The sequence below is a fragment of the Oryza glaberrima genome, chromosome 1 (assembly GCF_000147395.1).
Source record: "Oryza glaberrima chromosome 1, OglaRS2, whole genome shotgun sequence".
NCBI lineage: Eukaryota > Viridiplantae > Streptophyta > Magnoliopsida > Poales > Poaceae > Oryza > Oryza glaberrima.
In genome coordinates this window covers 20,306,398-20,320,720 of record NC_068326.1, presented here as the reverse complement: position 1 = coordinate 20,320,720, position 14,323 = coordinate 20,306,398, and the positions used below count along the sequence as shown (strand labels likewise).

At 42.5% G+C, this 14,323-nt stretch overlaps 2 protein-coding genes across 2 annotated transcripts; one reads left to right on the top strand and one right to left on the bottom strand.

Annotated features, from left to right (window-relative positions):
* Positions 1–1,675, bottom strand: LOC127765043 (1-aminocyclopropane-1-carboxylate oxidase 1-like). The gene is made up of 2 exons (XM_052289843.1): positions 1,424–1,675; positions 1–1,133 (listed from the first exon to the last, which is right to left on the bottom strand). The coding sequence occupies exons 1-2, from the start codon at positions 1,529–1,531 to the stop codon at positions 303–305; spliced, it is 939 nt and encodes a 312-aa protein (XP_052145803.1). The 5' UTR covers positions 1,532–1,675; the 3' UTR covers positions 1–302.
* A 9,103-nt stretch (positions 1,676–10,778) lies between these two features.
* Positions 10,779–14,233, top strand: LOC127761279 (uncharacterized). The gene is made up of 3 exons (XM_052285554.1): positions 10,779–10,802; positions 10,913–11,080; positions 12,872–14,233. Exons 2-3 carry the CDS (start codon positions 10,913–10,915, stop codon positions 14,231–14,233), a joined length of 1,530 nt encoding a protein of 509 aa, XP_052141514.1. The 5' UTR covers positions 10,779–10,802.
* The last annotated feature ends 90 nt before the right edge of the window (positions 14,234–14,323 follow it).

Genomic DNA, 14,323 nt, shown 5'->3' with positions numbered 1-14,323 from the left:
TTAGCTACTACTAGTCTACTACTGTACTCATCACAGAACCATCACAAAACCTCGTACTACCATGTTTACAGAAACCATATGGTTATTACACGATTATTATACTTTTCGAAACCACGATATATCTCACGGATAACCACCCAACCATAAGTGACGTAAATCCCACCTAACACGGTTATTTGGGAACCCTGCGTACTACACGACGACGATTGATTCAAACCAAACAAGTATACAAAGTTACAAACCCCGATTAGCGCACGCGATTTTAATCACATCACAACAAAATATAATCCCCAAGTGCTTAATCAGCTGAAGAGCTTCTTGACGGCCTGGAACCTAGCGGCCTTGTCGCCGAACTTGGTGCCCTGGTAGTAGTCCAGGTAGTCGCCGTACCTGTACGGCCCGGGGTACGGCGCCGCCGCCGTCGCCGGCGCGATCACGGCGTCGGGCCCGGGGTTGTAGAACGTGGCGACGGACAGGCGGCGGCCCTCGGCGCCGGCGGCGACGCGGTGCACGACGCTCTTGTAGGCGCCGCCGCTGAGCACCTCCACCTGGTCGCCGATGTTGACGAACAGCCGGCCGCGCCGGGTCGGGCCGACGGGGACCCACTCGCGGCCGCCGCGGTGGAACTCGAGCCCGCCGACGGCGTCGTCCTGGAGGAGCAGGATGATGCCGCCGGCGTCGGTGTGGGCGCGGAGGCCCCAGACGAGGTCCGGGCGCGGGCACGGCGGGTACATGGCGAACTTGGTGCCGACGAACGGCGGCGCGAAGGCGTCCACGACGCCGGCGGCGCCGGCGAGGCCCAGGTTGGTGCTGATGCAGCCGGCGAGCAGCTCGGCGAGGGACACCGCCTGCGCGATGTACGCGTCCAGGGACTCCCTCGCCGCCGGCGGGATGTCCGGGAAGTCGGCGGCGGTGTTCTTGGGGCGGTGCTGGATGAAGTAGGTGGCCTCCCAGTCGGCCTGGTCGGCGAGGTCGCCGCCGTCGACGAGGACGTCGCCGTCGTCCTTGTTCAGGTGGAGGTTCTTGGCGAGGTCGGAGGCGTAGAATTTCTTCTCCAGGTGCTCGTCGTAATGGCGGTAGACGAAGCTCTTCACCTCCTCCATTAACGCCGCCTCCACGCCATGGTTTTCCACCTGCATTCGTAGCGAGCATTTCACCGAAGCAGAATTAATTTTGCGACAGCCAACATAGAGGTACATATTTGTCAGTTTTCACATTTGAAGAATCAAAATCTGACCAACAGTTTTTTTTTTTAAAAAATATAATCTAATTATTTAGCATCAAAGTTGTACTACTACATTTATAATTTCAAGTACTTTGCTAACATGTTACATTTAGACCTGTTCGATTTTGCATTGCTAAAAAAACAGTGGTGCTCAAAACTGTTCCACTCTCAAATAATCTCTGAAGTGTTGTCACGTACCCAGAAGAAGCCCCAGTCCTTACAGGCCTCGTGGAGCTGGGCCATGGTGCGCTCCCTTTCTTCGTCGCCGCCGGCGAGCCCCTTGAGATCAATCACTGGAATCTCCATCTCTCCCAAGGTTGGGTAGCTACTTCTACTTGTACGTACAACTGCCTAGTAGTACTGTACTAGTGCTGATGATGAGCTAACTTGTATGCACTAGGAAGATGATTTGCTTCCGATGAGCGAGTGGCAATGTGGCATGCAGCTGGGCTCCTATTTATAGGAGACAATCAACCATTCTGCCATGCCGGATAGTATAGAAGATTTCTACTAATATTTTTATTCATCCTGAAAATATAGTAATCGGTATTAAACGAGACACATTCGTAATATTATAAATTTGAATAGAATTTTATCTAGATTTATAGAAACAAAGCTGAATAGAAGTTTATCCAGATTTGTAGGATTATCCAATTTTAGATTACTATATTAATCTAAAATTTTTTTAGATTATCCAATTTTACTGTAGTACTCCCTCAGTCTGAAAAAAATTAATCTATGACGATGCATGTGATCTCTTCTAATACAATAATTCTAAATAACTTTTATTTGTCTTTGTTGTTAGGAGGGGTCGGTCACATCCCCTCCTAGGGCCTGTTCGGCTGCCCGCGCTGCGGCTGCGCCGCAGCCGGCACGAACAGTGCTACACACACTGTGCGCAGCCACAGCCGCAGCAATTTGCCTGCCGAACAGGCCCCTAGTTGAAGTATTTTTGAGACGGAGATTCGTTGTACTATGGATCATATCTCGTATCTGGGGGTGTAAAGTTTTGGCGTGTCAAATCGGGTATTATATAGAGCGTCGCATGGGGTGTTCCGGCACTAATAAAAAACTAATTATAGAATCCGTCAGTAAACCACGAGACGAATTTATTAAACCTAATTAATCCGTCATTAGCAAATGTTTACTGTAGCACCACATTGTGAAATCATGGAGCAATTAGACTTAAAAGATTCATCTCGCAAATTAGTCGCAATCTATGCAATTTGTTCTTTTTTTAGCCTATATTTAATACTTCATGCAAGTGTTTAAATGTTCGATGTGACAGAGTGTAAAATTTGTGTGTGGAAACTAAATAGGGCCTAAGTTTTTTTTTTTTTGACTACTCACTCCGTTCCAAAACATAGTAACTTTTGCTTAGATGTGACGTATCTTAGTACTATGAATCTGGGCAGAAGCTTATCTAGATTCGTAGTAATAGGATCGTCCTATCCAAATAAAAGTTGTGCAATGTTTTCGGATGGAGGAGTAACTAGCATTATCGGTAGCGGTAGTGCATGCACATCAGCTGCACATGCCTTGGACGGTTGGACCGCGATGACCAGTCTAGTATAGTCACCATCTCACCATCCACCAGGCCACTAGCTGGAGGATCGTCCCCGGCCCCGCCGCTTGCTTGGATACACAGGCAGCGACACTTGGGGAATTTCCTGCTGCAGCAAAGCCCGTGACGTTGGAGGTACAAAATGCAACAGTGCTGCTGCAGCCAACTTGCAGCAGCGTCGGCATCGCGAGGATCCCGCGTGGACGTCCGTGTGGCCGTCCGCGTCGCGTACGTCGAGATCCTCTGCCATACATGTACTACATGTAGATATATGTAGACTCGAGAATAGTACGTGTTAGTAAAAAAAATAATATCATGAAAAAAACATAACATCAATAAAAAGAAGGGGTAAGATTTCAAATTGAGACTGAGGAGCTAACCGAAAAACCTCCTTACGTTTCTCAGGTTTACGTGTTAGTGAGCAGCATTGTTAGATGATTTGTATTTATCGAGATCAGGAAGAGTGAAGTAGAAGGTGGAGGAGGCGGTAGAGAAGATCCGGAGCGGGTTAAGCTTTGGCGGTTTTGGTTGCTTGGTTTTGCTTTGGAACAACGGCGCGGAGGTTTGTCCCCCCACCGGTATGGGGATGGAATATATGCATGGAAATGGATCGATGCATGTATAGGATCTATCGTGCTTAGAACCGAATCCAATCACTATAAGAGCAAGTTTAATAGTATAGCCCACTACTGACTCTAATTCATTTATAGCCAATCTAATAGCTCATTCATATAATAGTTACATACTACACTATTAATATCTGGTCCCAACAGTCATACACACACTGCGTCTTGGAGTCCTTGCTACAGCTGGCTATAAATCTGTAGCCCGCTATCCTTCTGTCTCCTCATTTATTTGCTTAAAATATATTTGCAGCTGATTTATAGTCTGCTATTGTACCTGCTCTAACAGTAAAAGTACTATATCGTTTCTAGTGCGTGAGCATATGATCATCTCAAGTCTCGATCGAGGGAAAGCAGTTAAATCCAAATCCAATGAACTGACCCTGACAATCCGATCTAGGCGAGATATTTTCTGGTGGATCCAATGCAAGCAACCTCAGGTGAAGAAACTAAACTACTCCTATAATCAAGCAATAATGCTGACACGGAAGAATGATTAACCGTAATAACCGGCCGGCCAAGTGTGCAAGTGCAACTACATCGGTATCGATATGATCTCTCTGCATGTGGCAGAGGGACGGATCGATCAGAGATCGAGCGAGTCAGTCAAATACTAGTTTAATATGTGGAGCTGCATATCATATCATGTGGCGCTAACGGCCTGGAGATTGATTTCGCGGTCTCTGGGGGAATTTTGCTTGCGAGTAACACATATTGCGTTCCCTGTACGCACGGCGCGGCTGCAGCACGTACTCCGGCCTAATGCTAAGGCGCCCACGACTGCAGTTCAGTGCAAATGCAACATAGGACGGTCACCCCTCCGTAAATCTTTAGGTGATTTCGTGTTGGCGGAGAAAAGCGATAACAGTACCTATTAACCTCTATAGTCCTTTTTATAGGATCGAACATAAATAACCAAGCCTAACAAATTTGGGGGTGGGGGATGATAGATTACATCAATAGAAGTCAAATAATCGAATCTTGATATATCAAAACACATACCAACCTAAAAAAACCAATGGAACACACGTCTAGCGGTCTATCCGACCTACTAGCGTCGGTCTGACCATAGGTCACTTGGTGGTCTGACCGTCAGCCTAAAAAAACAGTACGACAAACGCTTATGTGAAAACTCAATTTCTCTTAAACCAATAGTTGGATTGACAATGATGATCCAAGTCAGACTTCATTAGCCGTGTCTCGCTCTAGTGTGGGGCTTTAAGCTTTTTGTTTGCAAGGCTCGTCAATCTAGCTCGACTATGCATCAACAAGATTGGTGGTCGTGAAGTCGGAGCTGCAGCATCGACAGGGCATGATATTTGGCAACGATGACATGAGCCCTTTTAAGTTATGCTTTGGCGCGGACTAGGTTGTTGCCTTTGTGTTAGTGTTTCCTGGTGAAGTCGGAGTCACCAGATCGCGAGGGTGATGGTGTGATGATGATAACGTCGCGTCTTTGCCAGTGTGCAGGAGTCTTGTTTTCTTATAGTTTATTGCTTGTTCGTACAGTGCACAACGTTTGATGAGTGTTGTGCTACGCTTTTTTGTTATCACTGCCTTCGTAGTTTAGTTTAATTGGTGGTGTGTTGCTGTAGTAGCATTTTTTTCTAGTTCTTTTCTAATTAATTGTGCCTTGTAAGGTTTGGTCCTATTTTTTCTCTATGTAAAACGTACCGTTTAAAATGAACCATGACCTTCAAAGACACATTTTCCATGGCAGATGACAATTCCAGTGCCTGGAAGAAGCTCAGCCAATTGCATACTTGTATTGTAAAGCCATGTGTATTTTATATTGTCACGAATAAATGAGGTGAATGATAGAAGGATCTTTTCTAATACGATACTCCCTTCGTTTTGAAATGTATAATACTGTTAGTTTTTTAAGCTACGTTTAACCATTCATCTTATTTAAAAAGTTATATAAGTATTATTAGTTTTGCCGTGACTTGTTTTATCGTTAAAGGTACTTTAAGTCTCACCTATATTTGAACATTTCCTTTTAAATAAGACTTGTCGGTGATATGGGCCCAGGGGTATCATGTTTAGAGGGAGGATGCTGCCCTCCAATGCCACGTGGCCCTCCCCCAAGGGGAGTCAGGCCCGACGTGAGGTGGCGGCCACTCTTTCCCAAAGACTAGTCGGAGGAGACTGCCCCCAATGCCTCGTGGCCCTCCCCCGAGGGGGAATCGGGCCCGAGGTCGGGCGGCAGCCGCCCCCTCCCGTGACTAGGGGTCGGGCTCCCCCGACCCCCTCTCTAGGTCACCACGTACGGTGGGTTAGGTGTCCGCCTACAGGTGCCCACCTACCCGCATTTATAGCGACCCAAGCGGTCGCGTCACGCCGCATTTAATGTGGCGTGCAGTGTACTCAACCGGTCTGTGACCGGTCGAATCACCGATAGGACTGGGTAGTGCGCCTGTGCGCACTGCTCGTGTGTCAGGCGGCGTGCAGCCTAACATGTCCCGTCAAATAATGATGGTGAGAGGTTCTCATCCTCTTATCCCAGCCGGAGTCGGTCCTCCCGCCCTGGTCAAAGCTAGGCTCCCGTTTCCCGGTGTAATAGGAGTCTAGAAGTCTTCACCCATTAAAAGCAGCTGACATGGGCACCCCTCGTGTCAGGCGGCAAGATTTGACAGGCCCCATCATCAAGATGACGTGCGCTTGCTTCCCAAGTCAAGAGACAAGACATGCATTTAATGCAAAAACACTTCTCCACCGGAGCTAGATTTTTGGGCCTATGTGGTAGCCCCTTGAGGTATAAAAGGAGGTCCAGGCCTAGTAGAAGGGAGGAGGGATCCGGGATGATCCATTTTGACGCTCTAAGAGCAATCTCTAGCCCCGGATGATCAACACCACATTTTACTTCAACAAGGGGATCTTGTAATCCTTCACTAAAGGAGCATAGCATAGGAGTAGGTATTACGCTTCTTAGCGGCCCGAACCTGTATAAATCCCTTGTGTCTCTTTTACCTCGAAAACCTCGGATCTCACCCGCTGCCCCCGGCCGAACCAAAAAAGGGGATCTCACGATCTCCCGCTAGAGAGGATTACTCCTCGACAAGACTAATGATCAAACGTATATCTAAAAATTAATAATATTATACATTTAAAAACGAAGATAGTAGAAAGCAACAAAGTCATTTGACCTACTTACTGATACTTACCCACAAATCTTTCAAAGATACCTTATGTTTGAGATCGGAGTAGGGAGTCGTAAAGAAATGGAGAAGTTGGTGAGAAACCCGATCAAGCTGGGAACTAGTGCGTGCCAGCGTGTGGGTCTAAAGCCGCACAAGTGACAATTTTTCCAGCGCATATTGGCCACTCCTATCTTGGTCATCTCTGCTACGTACAGTACATCCATGTCTCCCATGAACATTCCTCTCAGCTTCAGAACGTCTGTGTAGCCTATACTGCGTCTTTTAGTTTCAGAACGTGCTCGACGCTAATCCTGTCAATCGGTGGTTTGAAACAAATTGTTCACCGGATTATCACTTCGAATTAGCTATTTATTACTATAAAGATAAATTAAGTATTTAAATAAAAACTTAAAAATAGCTTAGAAGAAATGATCTATGCAATGCCGCCTAATGCGATAGAAAAAAAAAATGCCCTTTTAATACAATACATGGTTTTAGAGAAGTTAGTCAAATGATCTACTGCCTCCGATCTAAAATGTAATAATATTACTAAATTAGACACATCCTAGTGCTATTAATCACACACTAAAATGTGTCTAATCCGGTACTCTCTCCGTTTCTCTTAGTTCTAGATTATAAGTCATTTTGACTTTGGCTAAAATCAAACTATTTCAAATTTAAATAAGTTTGTAAACAAATATAGTATAATATTTATGATCCCATATTAGTTTCATTGAATCGATAATTGAATACCTTTTTATATTATATTTGTCTTCAGTTAAAAATGTTACTATTTTCTTTTATAAACTTAATCAAATTTAAAATAGTTTAACTTTGATCAAAATCAAAACGATTTGTAATCTAAAATAGAGGGAGTACTTTATAATACTATATTTTGACCAGGGGCGGATCTACAGTGTTATCACCGGCATTAGGTGACACCGACGATTTTCGATAAAAGTTATGCTTAAAATACTTATCCATATATTATAACACTATATTCTATAATATAATTAACATGGTACGACACCGATAGATACGTTATGACACCAACAAATCAAATTTCTCTGGATCCGCCACTGATTTTGATATGGACAGATATAACGAAAGAGCATGAAGATTTCTCGTTTCGATTGCGACGCGGCGACCCCCATGCATGAACCAGCGACATGGAAAACATCACCGCATTTCTTCGCACCGAGCACAAGGCGGCGGCGCTGGATTCGCCGGCCGGCCGGCCGGTCGCCACCTACCGCTGATGAGCCCCTGGGTTAGCCGCAGAAACCGCGAGCGCCAGCACATGCGTGCGTGCGGCCCCGGCGCGGCCAAAAGCCTCTGTCGGTAAAAATCGTCGATATGCAGCGCAGGTGGCAGAGAACGATGGTATGCAGAGAAAGCCGATGCAATTGCTGCAGAATTTTCGTAGAAATTTCACACGAAACAGCTTGCTTTAGTTTTCATAGGAGATGGATTTTTCTTTTTTTTTTCTCTCCCACGTTCTAAATAGTAGTGCCTAGGTGCAGCAGCGGGCCCAGCTTTTTGAACTTGAGTATTTGAAATGGGAGGAGGAAAAAAAATGTTCATACACCTAAAAGCCTAAAAATTAGCTTGTGGCATAAGATACTAATAAGTATAATATATAGCGTATATAATATAAAATTGGTAAATATATCAAAGTGTCAACATATGGATAAAAAATGATAGGAAATGATAAATTGGAAAAAAAATTACAATTTAGGGATTAATTTTTCGACGCTTGATATTTTAAAAATAAGCGATGATGTCCTTGTCCTTAGCTTGAAAAAGAATTCCCTTTCAATGAATGTAACTAGACAATCATTCAAATATTTTTGCCCCATCTTGCTTTCTCAATTTTTATTTTATGTAGTTCATTGAAGAAAAGACCCTCTCAACACCAGGGAGAACTAGAATTAACCAATTTGAGAAGTCTATAAACAAGTTCATACCGACGAACCCTCTTTGTATGGTAGTATGGTATGAACTATGAACTTCTGCCCAGTGTCCATTAGACCACTACTCAATTACTCAAATACTCAACTATGCAACTACAATTCTACAAACTAAGCAAGCAAGCAAGTATACTAAATCACTGAATGTAGTTCCCAATCCATTTCACCAAACAACACTTTCACCAAACAACAATCAATAGGAAGCTGGGGAACAGGAGAAGGAGGACGAACCGGACTACCGGTGAAGGAGGTTAGGAGCCCAGGAGGGGCTTGGCTGCAGGCTGCTCGCCTGCTCCTCAGCGCTCGGTTCAGCTCAGTGGGCAGTGGCGCTAGCGCCATGGCGGATTGGCGGGCCGACGCGGCCGCGCACACCGCAGTCGATGTAGTCGCCGCCGCACGCCCGAGCCGTCGCTGCGCCGCACGTCCTCTCCTCACTCGGTTAGGGTTTGCCCGATTTGGGAATTGAGGATTTGGTTTGCTGTGCCTAGGCAGGGAGGGGCAATGGACTAGTTGCGGCCTAAACTAAGTGCAGGCTAAGAGGAAAGTGGAGAGGAGTGGGAAATTTGGGCCCAGAGTAGAAAAGATGAAACAGGGCTCAAGATGACTAATTTAAGCGTTCCTTTTTAATTTTTGAACACATATACAAAGTAAAGAGCACATATATTTATTTTTTTTCCAAAAATCTTGGGTATACGTCTGAATACCCTTGAATCACTAGTGGGCCCGCCCCTGGCTAGGTAGGTAGCCATGGGTCTTATGACCATAAGGTCATTAATACAACAAATGTATAAATCAAAATACTTATATTACTACTAGGTTGTACTAGTAGCGATCGCCCACAGATATATATATATACACGGAAGAAAATTTGATAAGACTGAAGTGTATTAATATATATATATATATAGACACACACAACAAATGTATTAATCAAAATGCTAATTTATTTCTATGCCAGCCGGCGGCATTGCACTTTTGGATGATATTGGGCTTTAATTTTCATCGTAGGTCACCGAGTTAGCCCATGCACTGTTTATTGTGTCATTAAGGGGCTGTTTGGTTCAATACTTTAACTTGCCACACCATACTTTAGACTGCCACACCTCTTTAGCCTTGTGTTTAGTTCATTGCCACAGTTATGGCAAGGCACACTTTCTTACCATCTTACCCCATATGTCATAGACTCAATCCTTTGCCTAACTTTGCCACGAGTGTGGCTTACAATTTGTAGGCCACAAAAAGTGTGGCTTGCCACACTTGTCTAACATTGTCTAAAGTGAGTTATGGCAATGTTAGTTAAGAACCAAACAGCCCCTAAAACAAACATGTGGGCCTCACATACATTTTTACTATTTTTTTAACTAACACCAATTGACATGCAGGGTGCTATTGATTTTTTGTCGTTTACTTTTTTCTTGTAGTGCCATGTAAACATCATATGGGACTAATATAAACTAAACAAGCCACATAGGTTAGGACTATATTTGTATCTTTATATCTCTATTTGATCTATTATGCCACTTTGTTCCATGCATTTTATACTTCCAAGACCTCGCGGATCAAAAGTACATGGACTCATCCATGGCCTATATGATTACGGCTAACCATCTAATTAGATATATAGGGCTAGATGTCCCTCGTCTTTGTAGGGCCCTGCCCCAAATGGAGACATTTCCATCATTAGCAACCACACAAGTATTGAGAGGATTATATATGAAAGTAAAGAAATATATAGGTGATAAAATGATCGTGCATCCACACTTCACTACCTCAAAAAACTTAGTAAAACCTATGGATGGGTGATCGGTGAGGAAGATGTTCCTCATTAAATTATAGTAGATAATTGCTATCTGATTTATTGTGGGAAAATAGGAAAAAAACAGTAAATTTATGTGCATACTTATATTCGCAAAACGATTGAAATACAATATGCTTTGAAAACGAAACGGGCGGAGCACATGACAATTGGCATATCGTGCCAAATCGAACCCTCCATAAAGATGAAGTCCCAAAGCATAGAAAGCACTATAAAAGTCGACCCACAATGTGCACTGGGAGCACCGATGGATTGAGCAACTTCTCTAGCCTTGACCTCCTAGCACTCAGTTGTTATACTTACCCTCTAAGAGCTACTAGGCCTCAATCATCTCTTCCTCTTCGTGTATATTTAGCCTTTTATGCTACCCATGGATCTCTTTCGTCATTGATGGGTATACTGTTCGTGGCTGATATAATTATCTACGGGCAAAGTTGATAAATGCCATATATCAAAATGATAAGGTAATTTTATCTTCTCCTTATGAGTTTTTCAACTCAAAAGTTTTTTTTTTGCAACCAATAATTAGTCTCTAATATTAATTTACTAATTCAAGTGATGTTTTTTTTATAAGATGAGGGTGAAAATTAGGCCAGGGACACAAGAATTTTACAGGAATTTCACATGTAATAGTTCAACTATAGTAGGAACTAGAAACATGAAAATTTGTGGGTTACAAATAAGGTTCCATCTACATCATCGTGCATGTATCGAGCCAAAGGCAGGATCTACCTATACCCATGTAAGTCCCTCTAGTTTATGTGATTTTCTCCACCCAGAAAGACTTGATTTCTAGCATTTAAAATTTATTCAAAAAAAGACTTGGTTTCTTTTGTTTTTGCGGGTAAAATACTTGATTTATAGCCCCTAGATTACCTACCATCGGTCTATAAATCATGAAGTTTTATTTATTCAATACCCCATATACTAATACTACTTTTCTATTAGTGAGGGGCACTTTTGTTTTTATCCTTAACTACTAAAATACTTGGGATGACTAGGAATCAAGTTTTTTGGGGAATAAAGGGAGTGCTATATATGCCTTGAACTATTTCGTTTATATTTTATTGTGTTTCACTATTTATTTGTATGTGGTATGGTACTCTTTGTTAAGCTAGCAAGTTCCATGAGTTTATATATCAATGTACAATTTGGAGTGGTATACTTGATTAGCCCGTTTTCCTTAGGCGCCGCTTGTAGTTAACTGCTAACATACAAAAGTAATTAAGTATGTATAAAATTGAAAAGATGGCGAGTCATGAGAGAGAGAGAGAGCAATGTGGCAAACAAACTCTATATTAGCATTCAAAAGTAAAGTACTAACATACAAAGCTTGTTAGCTAGTGGTTGCTGAATAACATACAAAAGTAATAAAGTATTAAGTACATGGAGTATAAGTTATGTAGCTAGGACCACAAACAACACATGATCTATGCATGGTATGCATGCAAACCATGCACTTACTGCAAGCAAGTAGGCCAGCCGGAGTCCATCATGCATATATGTATGGACATCATGGTTTATCATTAAATAGGTCATTAGACAATTGTTTGCGTTACACAATGTACAGAAGAAATGTAGGATATTAAGCTAAAATACAAAATTCTCCAGCAGGAAAGACGCCGAAAGTACACTTAGTTTGCTAGCAATGGATCGAGTACTTATCTACTGATCTAGTCATCAATCCATACATCCATCCATCATTAAACCACGTAGCATGTATTGGCTGGAATCAAGCTATCACATATATGCGTGAATCTAAAGCAAAACAAACTCCTCGATATATCTTGCACACATCTAGAGCTAACCGTCCGTTGATCAGCTAGCTAACTTAGAGATAGATTAGCATGTATGACACATCAATTTGAAATCATGATGCATATGCATGGTATAGGAGAGTACAAACAAATATATGTTCAATTAACAAGCAAGTCAATTTGTGACATGACTAATATGTTATACAAATAAACTACACTACTTTATCTTGGTTGTCTTTAGCATAAGAAGTGTGGAATGCATGGTTTAGCCTTGTGAGCCCCACATATATTAAAGCTAGCTGTTTCACTGGAAAAGATACACGCAAGGCTAAAAGATTTCACCAAACCCACAAGAAACTAATAAACCTTTTTTTCTTTCTTCAACTCTCTTTCGTCTCCCTTCTCAACAATACAGATGTCATAGAAACCAGAATCTTTTGGGCCTATATAAACCACCCCACCTTGCATACTATGTTCATCCTCGTGTCATATTGTGTTCATCTTCATACTACCAACCAATTAGTGCTAATAGGTAGCATTTTCTGTAGTTGCAGCTCAAGTAAGGTAATGCACCTACTAGCTTATTATTCTTATGCCTAGTATTAATTGGTTTTTGTAATGGTACTTGTGAAAAATTGTGATTTGAGCAATGCTATTTGATTTGTAATTAAGCTAGCTATCTCTTTTTGTTGGACTGCAATGTAACATCGTTTTGCTAATTTTTGAACTAGAAAAGTAAGAAAAAGAAGTAATAAAAGTGTGTGCTTGCTATGTAGGTCTATTATTCGGAGCAACGAAGGGAAGGAATGGAGCAAACTTTGGACGTACCTAGATCGTTGAGACTACCGGCGCCAAAAGCTCAACAACAAATGGATGAATTTTGGAGGGATCGACAAAAGGAGATTGAAACAACAAAGGACTTTAGCGAGCATGCGATCCCTATGGCCCGCTTGAAGAAGATCGTATCTTCTCAAAAGGGTAACATGATGATGACCTTTGACATGCCAGCATTCTTATCAAAGATGTGTGAGCTCTTCGTACAAGAACTTGCCGTGCGTGCATGGGCATCTGCTCAATCCCATAATCGTTGCATCATACTAGACACGGATATTGCTAAAGCCATTGCCTCCACAGAGTCTTATGACTTTCTTGTTGATATCCTCCGTAATCACCGTGTGAAACACAAATCCACTCCTTATTCTACACTTACTACAAAGCGTTGTAGGTTAGTCGATCAAGCTTCCACATCTCACATGCCCTACCAACATCAGCTGCCACAGTTTGCTCCTACATATACTCCGGCCATCCCTATTACTCCTAGTTTAATGCCACCAATTTCTCACTATATACCATTCCAATATCCATCCTTATCACAAGAAGTGTCCCCGATGATGGCTTCCGCACCCATAGTGAATAGATCAATGTTGCTCATTCACAACATAGCAAGGGGTCTAGGCTTACAAGGAAACAATATCAGCACGTTCGCCAACAATAATATCCCAGACAATATTGTTGGTTTTAGTAGCCCCGCAGTTCTTGCAAGTATGATGAGTCCTGCTTTACTAGAAGTTGCAGGGACATCACTAAATCCACCAAACTCTCATTCCATCTGCACGATGAACATGATCAACTCGAGTGATCCTAGTGGATCTAGTGTTGGTGACATTAATGTTGCAAATCAAGTAAGTCTTGCTCCCTCTGGACATTTTAACCCTGCTATCCTTCGAGAGTCATCATGTCCTTCGTTCTTACATAGTAACAACAATGACACAATTGTTGCTATACCGGAGGGTGTAGATATTAGTGGCACCATGGATGTTGCTAGTGATGTTGCTGCTATAGTTATCAATGGTCAAGAAGAACATGAGAGGGAAACAAATGTTGAGCATCATCAGCAAAATGAGATATATGAAAGCATTGATATAGGAATAATCAATGCAAGTGTTGCGGATGGTAATAAATGTAGTATTAGCTGGGATGAATTGGGAATGGCTGATGATTCATTGCTAGACAAATTTTTGGAGGAGTTTCAAGTAAGAAATGACGGTGTTATGTGCACTGGGATTGAGTTGCATGAAGACCCATTCCTCGGTGACGTGATGTTAGAAAACCCAAGTACAAGCAATGCCAATAAGTAATTGAGTTGGCAAGTTTTGTTTATATCTCTTTTGTAAGAATGAGGTTGTAACGTTTTTCTTGTTGAATATAATGTTGCAGCGGCAGACCTA